This window comes from Mugil cephalus, chromosome 11 (assembly GCF_022458985.1).
Source record: "Mugil cephalus isolate CIBA_MC_2020 chromosome 11, CIBA_Mcephalus_1.1, whole genome shotgun sequence".
Lineage (NCBI taxonomy): Eukaryota > Metazoa > Chordata > Actinopteri > Mugiliformes > Mugilidae > Mugil > Mugil cephalus.
This window is the reverse complement of record NC_061780.1, coordinates 14,070,335-14,089,667: the sequence shown is the minus strand read 5'-3', so window position 1 is coordinate 14,089,667 and position 19,333 is coordinate 14,070,335. Positions and strand designations below refer to the sequence as shown.

The 19,333-nt window shown below is 41.6% G+C and overlaps 1 protein-coding gene across 8 annotated transcripts in view; it reads right to left on the bottom strand.

Moving 5' to 3' along the window:
• The window catches only part of LOC125016185 (protein MTSS 1-like), a 46,149-nt gene that overhangs the window by 26,094 nt on the left and 722 nt on the right, over window positions 1-19,333 (bottom strand). For all 8 annotated transcript variants that reach the window (XM_047598454.1, XM_047598453.1, XM_047598458.1 and 5 more), the window contains exons 2-3: window positions 17,385-17,446; window positions 12,898-12,971 (exon numbers count right to left, since the gene is read on the bottom strand). In XM_047598454.1, coding sequence (XP_047454410.1) covers window positions 12,898-12,971; window positions 17,385-17,446 — 136 coding nt within the window. The remainder of the gene's footprint in view (window positions 1-12,897; window positions 12,972-17,384; window positions 17,447-19,333) is intronic.

The following is a 19,333-nucleotide window of genomic DNA, read 5'->3' as shown; positions in this document are numbered from 1 at the left end:
CTTGCTTTTATAAAACGGCTCAAAGAAGATTTTTACTGCTTAATGCCACCAATATTCCTATTAAGGGCCATGCGAGGAAGAAGAAAAAACTATTCTTGAGGTATTTTCTGAGATCAGCAGATTTGCTAAGGTATCCCCAAGGAACAGTGTGTTATTCTCACATCTGTGATGGAACACCTGACATCTTTCTCCGGTATTAAATCACATTTACTGGCATCAGCAGACATGTGTCTTCAAATCAACCTGAAAATGTTTGAGAAACAAGTGATAACATCAACTGACAATGAAAACCTAACTTAAAACTTACTTGAAACCGAACAGGACTTATAAAAATATATAGCTTCTACAATCTTTGGCTTTTTGCCTTCTGTGCTCAGTATGTGAACGTGCCTGCGACCTTTCCTCTCCCTGAAGGGAGGCAGACGGAGAGGCCTCCAGTCTGTGGGACACTGGTGATAATTTGAACCAGAGACACACCAGAAAGACTGAACTATTTGTCAGTGCAACACAACACGGCCTTGTTTGCAATAATGGCCGCCAGATTACATCTACCGCGTGTGTCTGAGCTTTCTCGTGCATATGTGTGCATGTGTGAAACACCCCCCCTCACTCCCCGCCGTACAGTCAAAGAGTTAGTGGGGGCATTTTCTCCACCCCCCTATGTCACCCCACATCCATCCTCCCGCCTAACACACACACTTCACACAAACACATCATTCATTCAGTGTTTTATGAAGTATCTATGGGACGATGGGGAACAATTAGGACACTGAGAGCTCATTGACTCAACTTGGTGGCTGACAAACCTCTATGGACTCAACTTAACTACTATTTGTTCATCTATTAACCAACATAAATGCCATATTATCCAGCGCAATCAATGACAAACGAATTCTTTGTTTAGAAAAAAAATGCTCTATGGCACACTCGTTCAGATTGGTTTACAATGCAGTCAGTGAGATTATTATTTTCCTCAACAAATAATGAAAGACGGAAGACTGAATGAGTCCTAGTTGTCCTAGTTCACCTTTAATGTTAATGCCATAACAGATGGCCCACCTGCCCACTTACACAGCGACAAGCTGATGATGGAATCCCACTGTGTACGTGAGTCACTTATTTGTGCGTTCATGCAAATGCGGAGCCGCTGCACTCCATTCTCAACCACGGTGCATGTGAGCACACAGACAATATTTAATTCGGTCACGACCAAACACAACTCAGCTCTTTCCGTCCTCTGCGCCTGACTCTCCCCTCCATCTTTCTCAATGTCCTTGAGGAGAGTTTCACTCGCTGAGGAAGTCCCTACTGACGAACGGAGAGTGGCTTGGTGTCGCTGTCGCAGACCGGCTGTGTGTACACCTGGCCTCGACAGCCTGGGCACAGAGAGGAGGTGAGGTTGTAAATAGACGAGAGGGAAAATCAAGGAAAAGGTGAAAAATAAAGAGAAGGAGGACTCAAGAGGTACAAACACAGTACATCTTAGTACTACTATTAAATTATTAAAAAGGAACTCAATGGAAAATATAAAAACGTCTGATAAATCTACCTCTGTTCAACATTTTTGCGAACCAACCTTAAAGGGCGATGCTCTGAGGGCCAACCTGTACATGAAACACAGTTTGAGCCTATTTGTGCGGCATATGGACACAAAGACACACCGTGTTGTCTCACGGTGTGGTTGCTGGGATGTGGTCTTATGTTAATGTGTTTAATGCTTTCTATGTATTAAAAAGACAAATCCAAAATTATCATACACAATCATGATTAATACATTCGACAAGTTAAAGCACACACGTACACCAGGCTCTAAAAGTAAACAAATCAGCACACACACTGCAGACGGATGCAAATGACTCACACACGTACACACACACACACACACACACACTGGTGTACACTAGAAGGAAACTAAGGTGCAGAGAGAGAGCAGATGAGCTTGGTTGCCTTCAGTTTACCAGGAACACAAACATACGAAGACAGAAGAGACGTCATCGACCGAGTGTTTTCCTACTGTGGAATATTAAGTGGGAAAATTTGGGGACGTGTCAGCTGCTGAGAATAAGTCATCACAAATACAAATACTGGCCTTAATAGTTGTGCAATTACAGCATAAACCTAGTTCTTCACTGCTATAATATTTTGCGAACACATTAAGGGCAGGTTGGCCAGTAAAAGCCAAAGATGGTGTTTCAGGGTCTTTTGGGGCAAGTTAAAGTAGGTTATCTGGAGCCTGGTCTATCATCATTTAACTCATGTCCCTGGTTTACCTCTAGTCATGTGAAGATTAAAATGAGGTGTATTAATCAATTTAACAAAGACCAGAAAAAGACAAAAGCACTAAGATGTTCTCTGGGGTTATAACTGGCCTGAGAAAAGTTTGCTCCTTTTGTTATCCACTCCAATTTACACTAATGATATTTCATTTCCAAGCATGGCTTTGTTCTTTGCTATGACTTCGGCTGCAAATTATAAGATTATTTGTAAGAAAATACAAAAATCTAATATTAAGATTAATCCATTTTACCAATCGGTAAAGAGTATGAATTTCAGCAGCCTGCTTAAGAAATGCCTCTCATCAAACCACCTCAGCAGGACTAAAGTCTGACGTTCATTTGCCTAAGAAATGTGCTTTGAATTTTCTTTGCATGCATGTCAGATGTTCCAGATCCAAAGCTCACTGGTCAAACCGGGTTTATGTTTAAACAAAAACAGAGAGCAAACAGCGCTAACACACACAAACACTCGCGTGGACACACACTTCATGCACACACAAGTGTAGAGGTGATTCTCTCTTGTGATTCTGAACCACGCACACACAGGCTCTGTGTTTTAACCTTTTGTTCCACACATATGCGTGAAAGCAGAGACATTCCTACCAAAGTAGATGGTTGTAGCGAAATGTTTCAAAGGAAGTTCCTTGCGTGTTTCTGTGTCAACACATTTCTATTGTGAATTAAGAGTTTGACTCACAATAATATAAGATATTACATGAACCTGAGAGATGTCGAGTTTGACATATGTGCCCATGTGCACATACCAGCAAGCTTGAAATTATGTTGTGAGTCTATGAGTGAGTGTGTTTGACCCTTTAACTGATCTATTTGCTGGTTGCACTGATCTGCAAGATTCCCAGGGTAGAGTCGGTGTGACCGGGAGAGAACAGAGGACGGTTTGAGGGGCATAGAGCTTGTTCAGTGGATGGGGTGTAGGTCTGGGCTGGATAGAAGACAGGAAATGTAGGCTGCACAGCCACAGCTAGTCTTGTGCTGAAACCCGAAAAGAGGACAGAGCCCTTTCAGAGAGAGGGCACTGAGACAGTGGGTTAGTTCAGGGTCTCGGGTGCTCTGTAACAGAGAGCAAGGCATGAACTGAAATAGGCAGACAGGAAAGGGCCTGTTTTTTTCAGTAGAGCTGTATGGGGGTCCGTCCATGGCAGAGACACAGAGAGCACTTAGAGAAATAGAAGAAAATACAGTTAGGCTGATATTCATGTACGTTCTATTAAAGTCTCGGGTTCAGCGGATTCCAAGCTGGGTTTAGAAACCAAATGTGTCACTTCAGACAAAAATGCTCTTTTTGCCTTGGAGCCCGTCAAATGAAAGTACTCAGCGTATCTAGAGTTAACCGAGTCAACTGGATCACTTTTTTGCTTTAATTAAGATATGTTGGCCTGCTAGTTCACAGTAATTGTACGGTCTATTGTCACTCAGTAAAAGGGGATGAGAGCAGGAACAGAAGCCTCATTGAGAAACAACCAGGACATGAATATGCACGAACCCACATATACACACTGGAGGGTAAAGATGTGTAGCATGTGCTTGCCTGGATGTGCACGTATATACAAAGCACTTGATTATTTTACTCTCGATCACACACACTGATGTGAACACTTGGACATGCCAGCGCTCTGGGTGGCTTATAGCCATATTAATGAGCAGTGTTTGGGATTCCCAGACGCACTCACATTCAAAGACTAAAGAGACCTGCAGCTCGCGGACGTGTACAATAATGACCAACCTTACCTCGAGCTCTCATTTTGACTTTAAGCACCAACCTGTTAAGTGTCTGCATCACGTGCATGTAAATTAACGTCTAACAAACAAACTAAAAAGTAAAAAGCATGAGGATATGGAAAAATTGTTATATATGCCTACAGTATTGACAGGCATAGATAACGGATAACAGATGTGACACCCTCTGCCCTGAATTAGCAGAGGCACCAAGTGCATTACCAGATGACTGGAAACAGTAGAGGGTAAATCTTTGGGGACATCTGGGGTTTACAACCCCACTCGCCTGGGATAGCTGCTAAACACAGAAACCCAGTATAAGCAATCATTTCTACAATAACTGCTGTTTTTGGAGGATGCCTGTTGTCTTTTGTTCGGTTTCACAGTGATGCAGTAGTAAAAGAAGAACAGTCTGTAGAATGGAAGTTATTTTTGGGTAGTGGACTCATTGTAGGCACATATGGACCTCAGAGGAGCTAAGCTATTCCATAAGGAGGGGCAGCAATGCTGTACATGGGAGAGGTTATACAATGGGTTGAAGCTAGGTAATGTATAAAGGTCATAAATATGTAGCACAGACACTTTGTAACAGCTAGAACGAGTTGGCAAATACAGAGCGGGAGGAGAACTTGATGAACTCTATGAGAAAAGTACATCTCGACCGGTGAACCAGTATGGTACTCACAGGAGACACTATTCTATACTTACCTTAGATTTCTATTTGAGATTCAGCACTGCAGCCAATATTCAGTGCAACATAAGCTTTTTTTAAATTCCATAATATTCCGACTCTCCTCTAAGGAAAGACCAGCATTCATTAAAGTTTCATAAAGGCAGCAGCTTACTCAGACGTACTGAGCTGCTTCCAGTCAACATACAGGTGTTTGTGTTTGGTCTGGGTTCTCTTTGTTTCCACTGGCTCTTGCGGAAAACCAGGTTCGCAGTGTATTTCTGTAAATAACAAACTACAATGAGGTAAAATCCACTAAGAGGGATTGACGTGGTGAGGATACGGCAATCATCCAAACAGGATGCGTGTAAGAGCTGATGATTTCTTCCTTCTTTCAAGGAATAGCAATCATCTGGTGGTCATACAAGATGCGAGGGTTTCGAATAATTAAAAACACATTTGCTGGAAACAGATTAAACAAGCTTCTACATGCTAGCTTTCTGGCAGGTGTCTATTTCATCTCTACAGAGTCAGACATGTCCTTACAGACTTACAAACACTGGAGCTGCTGAAAGCGCCACTGGGATTAATATACACACTCAGTCCCACGCTTCCATATGCTGTATAGGTGTACACACACACACACACACACACACACAGACACACACATACTACATGTTGAGACATTGTCCTAACAGCTGCCATCCCCACATGTGACAGCCCTGGTTATTTTTATACCGTTATTATTAAGCTTTTAGGCTTTGGTTGTTGTGAGAAATTTTGTGTTGAGTGTACATGTTTTTTCGTGCAGCGAGTAAGAAAGGAGGGGGATGAGTTCTGGCAATTTACCAGTAATTTTTCTGCACCCATATGTTCTATGGATCCCATGGGTTGAGTAGAGGGATCTCTGTGGATCAGGCTTCTTCCACAGATATTTGATCAGTTTAGGATCTAGTAAATTTGGAGGCCAGGTCAACACCTTGTGCTGTTCTTCATGTTTTTTGAGTTGTTCGTTAACTGCTTTGGTGCGTCTGTGTCAGGCTGCATCCTGCTGGTGATGGCTGCTGCCATCAAGGAGTGTGACTGCTATGGGGTGGGGGTGTCTGGTCTGGTCTAGGTGGGTGGTACATGACTAAGTAACATCCACACGAATGCCCAAGGTCCAAACGTTTCCCAGCAGAACACTGAATTATCACAAGATGGTCAATGTTATTTACTTCGCCTGTTAAAGGTCCAGGGATCATGGTATTAATTATGTACTACACAATGCATGACTATTCAGACTGCAAGCTCTTTCAGACACACCTCAACTCCTAGATGTTTTATGCTCAATTTGCACAATTGTATTTCAAGGTTTAAGCATGGGTCAATGGAAGACACAAACCAGCCCTCCAATTATATAAAACTGGAAAAGCTGGCTCTCTGTAAACCCATGTGATCTGTAAGAAATCCTCCACAAGTGTATGACTTTATAGCAAAGCAACGTAAGTCCTGTTTGACTTTAACCTTTGTATGAGTTGATAGCAAATACCACAACAATACGTAACTGTAACCATTTTTGTATTGGTTTTTATTTTTTGTCCTCTGTGTTGACTGTTGCACGCAGTGAGAACATCGCTCCGTAGTCTGGTAGCCGTCAGCTGTTCCACTGTGGCTGACTCGAAAGAAATCTCACTACTCACCCACTCTGTCACTAGCGCACTCACTTAGTGAATGGAATACCCCCAAGAGGTAGCACAGATGTACACGATGAACTCAGACATGCATAGACAGTCAAGCCCAAAAGACCACAGGCACACAAAAACCAGACACATGCACAAGCCCCATTATGCAAAGAAGGAAACTATGACGACAGCATAATTTGACACAAAGTGGTGGGAAATAAGGGATCTACAGAAAATGAACTGATGCTTTCTATAACAAGAGAGGCGCTGTTCTTTCGCCTCCTCTGTTCTTGTGCCTCTGTTATCGCTCTCTTCACGATTTCAATAAGGCTTTGTCTTGTACGCTCTCCGCTTCATAGTTTCACGTTTTTGGAGGGAATGGATATGGCTCGGACTGCCCGGTATTGCCTCTGCCAGCAGAGCTGCTTGTAGGCTGTATTTTTTTGGAGTGGTTAAATTATAAAAGGAGAAATGGTAAACTTCTAAGGACACCGTGATAAACTTTAGGTAAAAAGGAAAGTATAAGAACGTGCAAAGAAAGCAGGCTAATGTAAGACTGGCGGTCAAGTGTTTTATATAAGGCTGTACCATGTTTGACCTGTCCTTCTATTAACTAAACTGTTTTGTTTCCTCTAAGTTACATCATGTCTGAGCACTGTTACAAAACGACCACATACTTTAGTGTACTGCAGTGAAGTTACCTTTTGGAGGAAGTGACAATGATACAAGCAGGTTATTGCTAATGGGGGTTATCAATGTGAGTCATCCTACAAATTTAACATAAGCTTAGCCAAGAGTAATGAACCTCCAACAAACAGGCCCTGTTAGAACATGTCTTTGCTTTTTCGATTCGTGAAAGTTCGTAAGAAGAAAAGAATTCTGCTCAACTGCAGCAATCAAATCACAGTCACTCAAATTGGGATCTAATTTAAAAACTAAAGATTCCCAGCAATGTTGTCCAGGGTGTCACATTTTTAATTGGGCAAAATCACACACAGGTCTTAGCAACAGCTTGTTTCTCAGTCTCCTGGACACTAAAGGGCATTGTTCTATGTTTAACCATTAACGTTTTCACATGAGTTTAAATTAAATAGAATCATTAGCCCTATTACAGCAAACACCGTCACGTAGGTGTGCAGCATGTGTTTGTGCCACAAACCCATGAAAAAGCTGTGGATGAAAACGCATCCCGCACAGCGCAACGCAACAGTGGCATCACCTCAGGAAGCACAAAAAAGCTTGAAAAAAGTTTGGTAAATGTTATTTACTTCTCCTGACAGTGCTTTTAACTTCCTGAGACCCTTCGTCCACATACGAGGACATTTCAGCTGATTCATCCTACAGCCAATCACGGGATAAAAGCAGACAAGGGACAAAACCTCAAATGTTTATTTATGCTTATCAACTTCCGTAGTTTGACGCTAAATTTAACAAATTCCGTCAGCTACAGCTAATAAGCTCATTAGTTAGCTAAAGTACTCTTGTGAGGAGTTTGGAAATTAATTGTTTGCAATTCTGCTTTTGCTAACGGTATTAAAATATACAGTTTTCTATTTTCTTACACATTGCTGACTTTATTATAGTATACCATGAAATAATTCATGTTTTTTTTCCTATTCAAAGATGACGCTTAGTTTTACTTTGGTCCTACTAATCTATAAATGCATAGTTTTTAGTCAGGAGGTTAATGTTGTGGCTGAGCGGTGAATAAAACAACATAAAACAAACAATGTAAATCAATAAAAGCTTATGTAAAAGTATATTGGATGAAAAATCTGAAAAACTGGTTTAAACAGAATAATCCTTTTGATCAATCAATCAATCAAAGGAGACACAGTGGATTGACTGATTGAAGATTGTAAGAGTGTTTTTAATGTCAGGACCAGAACTGCTACAGGCAAGACAACTCAGAACATGTTAAAGCCACTTTTTGTGACATAGAACACTAAGCTCTAACCAGATGTTTTGGTTTGTTTCACAGTGCAGATGTTGGCCTCTCAACTTGACTGCACTTAAGTATTTGGTGTTTGAGCTAAATCACTGTAACCAAAAAAAAAAAAAAAGTGTTCTCAGGTTACTTCTTCAGCAACCTGCTGCTGACAGACAAAGCCAGCCAACCAGTTTACACCACGTTGAAAAAATGTCTCATCCATTTTGAAAGCATGTGCGGTAGTCAAAACAGATACAGTTAAATAAACAGAGACATAAAAATATGAATGAAATGTATACACAGGAATAAGACCAAGAAGATAAGAAAACTACCTACCCAACAATAACTTTAAAAATCTATACAGGCTTTCTGTATTAAATATTAAAAGAAAGTGAAACAGCAGTGGATTTGTGTGAAAATAAAGTTCAATGTGTTTTTTTGAGGGAGGCAATATCAAAGTGAACTCTGTGTGGGTGGAGGAAGTTCATACCCAATCACACTAGAGCAGTGAAACAGGTGGCTTCAGCTAACCGTGCATGTCAATGAGTGTGAGACAGACAGAGACAAAGAACCCTGCTGGCATTGACTGGCCAACTATGTTGTATGTGTTTACAGACACATTATCTGTCATAATCATGTGTGTACAACAAGCAAGTCTGCGACTGTATCCTCAACTATGTCTAGCTATGTTCTATTTTTTTGTCCTCCTGGCATTCCAGCAATTTGGTTTCATTCAACCATAAAACCTGAAACCTTTACAATCCCTGACAATGAAAAAGCTCATGCAGCTCTCACTGTGTGTTTATTCTGGTTACACGCACTCATTCTTGCATCGCAATCCGCATTTCTCCCCTAACTGTACTCCGACTGTGTGCCTCGTCCAAGTGATGCAAAAACTGGCGCAGTGCTCGGGGCTTAAACGGGAGTTTTCTCCTCTGTTCATCTTCTTCAGTTCATTCATCTGGTTCTCATGAATCTTTACAAATACTATAAATCACTTAAATGCAAAAACAAAAACAGCAAACAACAGCTGGTATTTATATAAAGCTACAGTCTTTTGCAAAACTATTTCCAAAACTTTGTTGATGTTTTTTTTTTGTTGTTTTTTTCCACGCCACAATGATTAGCTCATGCAGTGAGCATTTACTAGTGTTAACACTGTTGGGCTGTTTCACAACATCAGTGTGTTTTGAATTAATTACAACTATACTGCTGCACAAGAACAGATTATGTTAAAACTATGGTGTGTTCCCTTGATTGTTCTCAATTAATAGCTGACATGCCCTTAAGTATAACTTTAATATAACAAGCATAAAACAGTGTGTGACAGTAATTTATATGAACAGCAAACCTCTATTCTGACGTTCCACACTGATAACGACACTGACTGATTGACGTGCTGAGGTGCAACTAATTTCTCACCCACAATATAGCTGGTATGAGCAAAGCTGTGAAAACGCCACAGTTGGTGCAATAGGTGTTTTACATTTTATCGCCTAACCTTAAATTAAAATCACTGTGGTATTTTAGGAAGAAAGATTTTCTTTGACGAGGTTACAGCCACATTTCACATAAAATGTTTGCCATTCACATTTAACATATTAATATTTTTACAGTGATGTCTGAGCCAACACAATATTGCTGTCCAAAGTCCAATCTGCATCTCTTGTTTTTCTTTTCTCCGATCCTGCTTCATTGAGCTATTAAGTCTGATAAAAGACGCCCAGGGTCACTTTCATCTGAACACGTGTATGCATACCACCTGCCACGTATCAAAGTATGCCGTGTCTACAAATCAGCCCTTGAAGTTTTATGAGTTATCACCACTGTCTATATCTAAAAAGCTGTGCAACACAACAGCCGTTTATAAAGGCAGCCGAAAGCCTTGTTCTCGTGACTATTGCACTGAATTACCTGTAATATGTGCACTGCAATCTGTTCCTACAAGGCCTCTAGTCTCCTGATTGATTTGTTCGTTGAAATGCTCTTGCCCGACCAAAGTCTCATTACTCAGACACTTCAGCGGGCTTCCAAGAATAATCCCTTTCTTTCAGTGGAGGACAGGCATCTTCAACACCTAATGGTGACTGTAAGGGCTAACTTAAATAACGCTTACTAGACTTTAACTCAGATATGGGTCCAAAATAACTGACACAATGTTGGAGCTGTTGGAGTAACTGCATTGTCTTAAATGGGTGACCATAGATAAAAGCCCTAACCTCAACCATCATGGCATAAATAGGCTAAATAGGCTAAGCTAACTTGTCTGTGTTATACTCTGAGGATATATAGGTGTTACTTTGGCTATTTATAATTTAAAGAGACTAATATTGCCACCAGGTAAAGTCGACTGTGACCCATTAATCTAGAGATAGAGTGCAGATTTGTTCCCCATGACCAATCGGTTGGTTCAAGACTAGGTATGACCGTAACTTTCTTTGGCTGGGTACTTGGTTGCTGTAGAGGAACAGATGTCCCTGTCAAGTTTGGGCCCTGAACACATACACACATTTGATTTCCATGCCATTACAATGTTAATGGGTGTGGGAAACAGGTTACAACTGGAAGGACGAGACATAAGGAGAAATAAAACGAATAAACAAACTACTGCTACTCTACGTATGAGTACGTGGCCTCTAGCTAATTATAATCAATATAAAATTGCGTGTTTACATTTTAACAGATGCAACGCGCCATGCAGATGTATGACTCTATGGACACTATGGAAAGAATACACACATACACACAAGCTGTGACGTTTTAGAAAACATATTTACACTTGTGCACTGGGTGAACACTACAGTAAGTTGATCTCCTCACTGAGCAGAAACATGACTACACCCGTCATGCCCAGAGGAACATTTCATACACATAACCACTTTGAGGAAATGGTAGTTTCCAACAGAGCTGCTGGATTTGGTTAAATATAACTGTAAAGATTGTAAAAGATTTTCTTCCCAAACAGTTATTACTGTTGTGGAGGTTGATCATACAGTAGATAGATCAAAGTTCATATAATTTCTTTTTGCCTCTGAGCTCCTAGAAACTTCAAAAAAAAACTTATTGCTATAAGAGTAAAGAAAATTAAGTTAAAATGAAAGAAAAAGTTTATTCTAGACTCGCTCGTCTACCTCCCACCAACTTTCAGTGTACTTTATAATGTGCCCAGAGGCCAGTGAACTGCATTCATAAATCATAAACGTCAAAACAATGGAGCAAACTAAATAAAATAAAATAAAATAAAACAATATGAGTGTTTCTCCCCAACACATGTTGGACGATGCAGCAGCTATCAGAGGTGGGTATCAGAGCTCGCTTGAGCACAGCCAATTCACAAAGTCTTTAATCACTGTGGAAAAATCTAACAACTCTATCTGCAGGAAGCCAGCCATTAGGTTAAGTGTGCATGTGTGTGCCCATATGTGTGTGACGGTGTTTGAATTAGACGTACAGTAGCCACAGTAGCCAAAACTGCCATTTTCTCCAGCGATTTGATAAATGAAGCAAAGGATGAACGAAGCTGAAGGATGTTATATTGTGTTGTGAAAGCATTTACACCCTGTACAAACTTTAACAACCACAACAAAACACTTAAAAGTATAATGGGTTCAAACCACACATAAAATGACTGTAGGGGCTATTTAAAGGGTTTAAAGGGTTGTCTTACTGCAACAACAACTAATGGCAATCGTGACTCATCATAATAGCCTGCTACTATCATGTGGACGCGCCATCTACCTGTGATAAAGATGTGTCAGGCAGCAGACTATTATGACTCATTATCCACACTTGCCTCTGTGCTGGAGAGCTCGGTCGGAGAGCGAAGCCAGAGCAACAGAGCAGAAAACGATGAGTGTTACGTGACACCGCTACCCTAAAATACAATATGTGGAGAGAAAGTGATGAAAGAGCGGATGAAAAATGACGCAACGCTCTTCGGCTAACTGAACCCGACTCCTTCACAGCAAACAGATACCCCGTGCGAGTTGTAGAGAGAGAGAGAGAGGGAGAGAACGATGACTCCCTGACTGTACACCCCCATCTCTCCCCTTAGCTCCATTCCCTCCTCCCTCTTTTCCTCTTTCTCTCTGCCGTGAGCGAGGTGATGAATGTGTGTGTCTGTCTCGGTTGCTATTAATAGCATGGTGCAGCGCTGGAGGTGTCAAAGCTGGGGGTGTGGGGGGGGGGGCGAGATCTCTCACTCTCTCGCGTTCCCTACGCAGAATTAAACAAGACTAGCAGCGAGTCCAGATGTAGCAGCGGCGGTGGGTTCTTGGAGGCGGCTGGGGGCTCGAGGGAGCGGAGAAAGGGGGGCAAAGGTCGAAAGACAAAGCCAGCAGCGGAGCTTCAAACTGCATACTGATGGATTTACTGCCCGTACGATAAAGCGAACAACCTCGCAGAACTTCTCGGCGAAGAGAGGTGAACGACTGCTCCTGCACAGCGGAGCTATAGAGACGAACAATGTGACACACGGGCGCCCGGGCACGTCCAATGATTTAACTGCCCCGTCAGTGTGGCGCTACATCTGGGGTCCATTCAGACTCGTTTAATTAATGGAGAATTTGTTAGATGGGGACGACCACTCAATTGTGTGTGCATCTGTTTGACAGATCCTACCTCTTGAGTTGGTGGCGAGGTCGGCCACTTTCTGAAACGCATCCAGGAAGGCGGCCACGGCAACCACAGTCGCCCTAAGAGAGAAAAAAAAAAAAAAAAAAAAAGAGGAAGACAGAGGTTTATCACTTAATAAAAAACACACTTAGCAAGAAAAACAGTAGCAGTATGGTAATTATATACAGGCACTGGCGTGGGTAATCACATGTGTGCGCAAATTGTCCTACACTTCAAATTCTAACATCTACCCTGATAGCTTCACAATTAAAGCAAATGTGTTAAGAGTACGTACTAAACGTGTGTTTAGGTTAAAACGTGATCGTGCCCTGCTGCTGTGCGAGGAATGTCTCTGTAATTACTTGGAGACCACTGGAATCTGTCAGGCACAGCACAGCAGCCCCTGAGTTTGCCACACCTACAGGTCAATGAAAGGATCAATGTGGGATCTAGCCTGTTCAGCTCAGCAATGACGGGGGGAAAAAAAAAAGAAAGGACGCGAGTTCACAGCTAACAGCTGCCTCTCCATCATCTTGTACAATTTAGTGACGCATTTACAAAGTGCAATAGAAAGCACTGCGCAAATAATAGTCGTAAAGAAAGTCCAAAATCCAATCTGTCATAACAAGTGCTTTCTGTTTTGCTCTTTACAGATGTCATCTTGTTGGTATCCTGATAGATAACGACAACTGACACTGCAATTACGTTTCTGGAGGGCCGGGAGGACTGGTTGACTTGCAGTCATACTTCAGAAACAACACACTGCTCATGATTAAGATCACAGGTATGAAGATAAAAGACTCGCACGTGCGCACGCGTGTGTCTATGTGTATACGATAGATCCCCAACTGACAATGGACTACCTATCGGTCATGCATGCTACGCAAAGAAAGCAACTGATGAGACATTTTCCAAAGCATCTCCGGTCACAAAAGCTTGTTTGTTCTAGCCCAGAGTATGTTGATTTGTAAACACTTCTTTCTTTTTTTTCCATGGGCCAACAGAGAACCATCTTAACACAACCTGGGAATTTCCTTTAACACTCCAGTTGGGTACCTTTCATCATTGTGCAATGGAAGAGCTGAGTAGAGTATAGTGGTGAGTTTTACATTTGTGTTTGACGTGTAAGATGGAACTAAAGTGTTTCTATGGTCAGATGGTTGGTTTAATCGGTCAGTTTTTACTCTCCATATCATAAGACACACACATCTAGGTGCCAGGATTTGACAAGAAAGAAGAACGTGTGGATAAATGTTCTAGTTTCAAAACACTTTTTTAATGTTTATTGTCTTTGCTGAGATCCACAATATTTAGAAATACAATCAAGTTACCTCCTATAAGCTTTACAAAAAGTGAAAACAGATCCACTGATAAACAACTTTTGATTACAGACTCAAATATTTTTCCCATAATTAAATGGCCCTTAAGAATCGCATCCCATCAAGGACAGGACTTTTTTTTTTCTCTCTTTACAACTCTAAAACTTAATGCACACAAATGTTGTGTTGTTTTGGAGGTGACCACAAGACCCAGGGTGTTTCCTGGAAATGGAAAAAAGAAACATGCGAGTAGGCACACACAGATTCCTTTCTATTTTAAGCCCAGCGAGAGCACCAGAACAACCTCAAAACTGATATCCGCCTCCGCTAATTCATAACATGTACACGTTTGTCCGCGGATCAGATTTTACATGAAGTCACAGCTAAGTCACGTTCAGTCATTAATTCAAAGCAGTTTTCAAAGCAATTGCTTCCAGAGCAGCTAAGTACAATTAAGTACAGTTATTTGATCTGGTCGTCTGCTTTTAACAGCTTTTATAAGAAAAATACTGAACCTGTTCATCCATTCACTATACTCTCACCATTTTGTGTTTGTTAAATGGGCAGAATAAACTTGTCCAACCAGTGACCTGACTGCATCCACTGGTCTTAACATCTGCACATTATCTGTTTTTGGGTAAAGATAAGAGACTTTAACATATCTATTCCACAAGCCCTGGTTCAAGCCCCTATGGAGAAAGTCGTAGTAGAGCATAGTGCTCCGTGTGACAATGATGCATTCAGTACTTCTGCCCTTATCTATTCTTAGTTCAACAGAAACTGGAATCCAACTCTAGTAACTCTGAATCATAGAAGGAGATTGTGCTTACGAACCTGAGCACTGAGTGTGCTGGGTTTTATCTGTTGATACATCCATTTATCACTGCATCAGTCTACTTCTCCACCTACTATCTGCATATTTCTCTACTCCTTCCTGTGGCCTGGCTGAATACATTTTACAACCATCCAGTAATAGTTCAAATACACCGTAACTATATTTTGAAGTTTTCAGGCGGTTGGCAAAATTTACTCGGAAAGCCGAATGTTGGAGGCCTGCGCAAAAGCCTGGCTCTGACACAGCTGCGTCAACTATGGGCCACCGAACAGACCAAACACTGACAAGTTGAAAGAGGACTGTGATTAGAAATCAGTTCGCCTGTATTCCACCCTGCCCTCTTTCTTCAAAGCTCTCTTCAGTATGTACGAACGCGCATGTGTGTGTGTGTGTGTGTGTGTGATGGCCCCTTAAAACCAGAAAGAGCATAAAAAGAACACCATTTCTTAACCAAAGGGGGGAAAAAAATGACAGAACTACCCCAGCACTGTAATTGGTTGATTTCCTAGTTGCTTTGTGAGAGGGGGAGCAGAGGGGCTAAATTACAGAGTAGTATGCCTTAGGACGTCATTACACGCAGACATATGCCGCGACCACTGCTGGCTACTCACTTATCCAGGCTACGGAGGGGAAGGTGGGTGTGTTTGTGTTTAACTGCATGTGTGCCTGTGTGTATGTGTCTGTATGTAGTCCAGTCCCCAAACAGATTACAGATCTGTGAGTGGGGGGTTGTGCTATGTAAAAAAAAAAAAAAAAAACTATATTGGCATTTGTAGGGGCTGGAAACAGACTTTAAAGGAGACAGAAAAAGTGTTATTTGTAGGTCACGGATAGAGCAAACCCAGATAGCACACACTTATCAGCGCTGCAGAAGCAAGGGCATCGTTACAGGCATCACTACACCACAACCACTGCAGGGCGTAGGCCAAACTTAATTGGGCGGGTCTAAAATATCTAAAACGTGGTCCTCTTTTTATGAATGACGCTCATTGATCTTTTCATGGAGAACAGATGTTGATAGAGCAGGAAAACCGAGTGTGGGACGATGGCCAGCGAACTGGGAAGGAGAGACATCTTTATTTTTACTGTCACTAACCTACTAGGACTAAATAAAAAAAGATCACGTAAGGTCAACCTACTGTCATTAGCACCAAGGTCACAAATACTCCCCTGAGATTTTAGCATGGTGGGGTCACATATTTAACCCCAGACTAAAATATCGCCATTCATCAGCGAAGAACAGGACGGAGAGCGGCCCTATTGTTAAGTCAGCGAGCCTTTATACGACTGTCAGTATTTGTTCATCCGAGGACACGTGGACACTTAAATGGCCGGGGACCTGCCGTGTTTTATTCACCCAAAAATAATTTCGACCACGGGGCATCTGTATTTGCAGTACTTGCCGGACAATGAGCTTTTATTTCGCTGTCACAGGTTGTTTGTCCTCTGACACGTGGCCACTTAAAACCAACTAGGAAAGGTGACTGGGATAGGCATCTATTGTTAGCAGAAGACTTGGAATACTTTTGGCAGGAGCTGGGTAAATTTACAGGACTGGAAAGACAAATTAAATGAGGCTTTAGGAGGAGCGTATGGGCGAACAGGACACGCAGTGACCTACGGACAGCATTGTTAAGAAGTGAGGCTTTTATGTAAACGTCGGTGCTCGTTAGTCTAAAGACGTGTCCATTTAAAACTCCATGGGAAGGGAATTAAGACCGACAGCTAATGTCAAGGCTGAACAATAAGTACAAAATCAGAGGCTCAAATGCAATTATTAGTGCACGAGGGTGTCTGCATATGGTACTAGAGATGTTATGCAATAGTGCCTGTCACATGTCTGGGAACTGTTCCCTTGTGTGTTGTTTATTCAAATGATAATAAGAATTAATAATAATACGCCGTCTTATTAAACCGGTTCATTGAGATATAATAGGTAGACTCCAGTCTAGTACCATTGTGATGGTGCAACAAGGTGGCGTATTTAAAAGAAAACAAACACCAGTCATTAATGTTGACACAAGTCTGATTACTTCATATGCAACAAGAGTCCAATGTTTTGTCTGTCTAGTGAGGTGGAAGTGTCAGCTAATGATTAAGATACGTGCGGTTGTGTAAATTATGACTCATTCACTAAAGCTTTCTATTTCATTTTTTAAGTATTTTTGTTTTCTCAAATTTTACGGTGCAAACTGAAAATTAACAAAAAACAGGTGTACATTTCCTGAAGAAACTAAATGTTCTTTTTTTTTGTATTATGTTACACAGCTGTTTCCTTTATCAGTACAACTGACAGATGTACACAGACGTGTCGTACGTGAACATCAACATGCTCTCACCTGAGCTGCGACTGCAGTTTGCCAGCCTTGGTGATAAAGTCCTCCCAAATAGGGTAGCTGCTCTGTGAGAGTAAAAAGAAAGAAAAAAAAGAAGAGAGAAACACACAATCATGACTAACGCAATCTCAACATCGGAACAGATTTCAATACTCCCACAGTTACATAACAGTTCAACCAATACGAGGGGAAACTGATGCCTCACCTTACCTGCGGGGCTCAACAGAACAAAGCACAGATGATGTTTTCACACATTTACCCCAAGTACGATAAATCAAAAAACATGTTATTTCACTTTGTGTGCCAGTAGTGAATAAACGTCTTACATGCAAATCAAAGGCATGTGATTGCACCAGAACACAGAGTGAGCTGTAACAGCAAACAGCTTCATACATTTCCTAAAAGTGCAGTTAATATTTTCTCTTATCGCAAAGAAGGTTGAGGAATGGACATTATTTCCTGCACGGGTTAGTTAGCAAAATGGGTCACGGGCCCTTTTTTTAGAAAGATCCCACGACAACAAGAGCACTAACACTATGTTATAATGAGCCGGGTTCCCAGAGGGACTCTTACATTTTCTTTCCGAATTCAGGTCCCGGGCTGAAAATAGTTCAAGAGGCTTTTATTGAAACCATAGCAGAGAACAAGTGGTTCAATGCACCGAAAAGAGGAGGCTGACATGGAAGCGACGGCTATAGGATGAGCACATGTTTGTCACTGATGTGCTACTACCATCATGGACCTGAGGAATGTCATGTTATTCTGCCAAACATTGCACCCAACGACCAACTCAACTTTTTCTAGTGTACACGTTTCTGTCACTCAAAGACTTTTCTTTTCTATCTCCCTCTTTGTGCATGTTTCTCACAGTTGTCACCAGCTGCATTTCAGTTTTTTGCAACATAAAAGCGTATCTGAATATATCTGAAATTTCGATTCGTGCCTGTGTTTCCGCTGAAAGGTGTTTGGCGAAAGAGCCGTAAATCTCGTAAAGTATCGTTTCGCGATATCCCACGAGTCTCTAAAATTCTCATCACACGAGAATTCACTTTGAGGCAGATTGGAATTTAAATGAACTGACCACGTGACCCCCTGCATTACCTCTGGTGACGCTGGTGATGGGAAATTGCCTCAAAACCACCTCATGAGAGCGAAAAACATGTTTTTGAGCTTTTTGAGAGTTTTTTTTTGAAACGTAGGTGTTTCCATTACCAGTGTTTTATTGCGATATTTTGGTTTAACGCATTTCTGGGGGTAATGGAAACGCAGCAAATGATCACTCAAATCTACGTTTCTCTCTGCAAACAGCTCCATGACTAATGCAATCTGCATTCCTCTCATCATTTTTTTTTTTTAACTCCTCTTGTTGACAGACTGGGCCTGGACAGAAAGTCAAAGCCACTTTTAGTGTTTAATGAAATGACAAACACTGAGCATTTGTATGTGTCCGTTGCTACAGTAAAAGGCAGAGGGAATGTGGACCGAAGTGATGCATGGGAGCTTGGGAAGTGCTGAATGCCGGAGAAGTATTCATAACAAACCCTCTGACACCAGTAGACCCGATGGCTGGCCATTTGACCTGCATATGTCAGAGCCTTCAGACCCCGTGGGTCATTTTCCACCCTGACAGCTACAGTGCCTATGTTCTCCACATTCCTCCAGGCAAGTACAACAGCTGGGGAATCTCCTAATTGTCTCATCAGCCCGAGCTCTGTCAAAAATAACATCCAAATAAGCTGCCCCAGTTTTTGACACTGATGGTTGCCCTAGAAACCCTTTAACGTGAGATGCTCCATCCTGTTCAAACTGGAACTAATAAAAAAAATACATATATTTAAATGGGGGGAAAAATACAGAGTCGTGGGTTAATGCAAAACACAAAGTACAGACTAGATAAGGAAAATGCAGAGGCTATAATAAGGTTTAGTTGAGTTCAGACAACTGAACCTAAT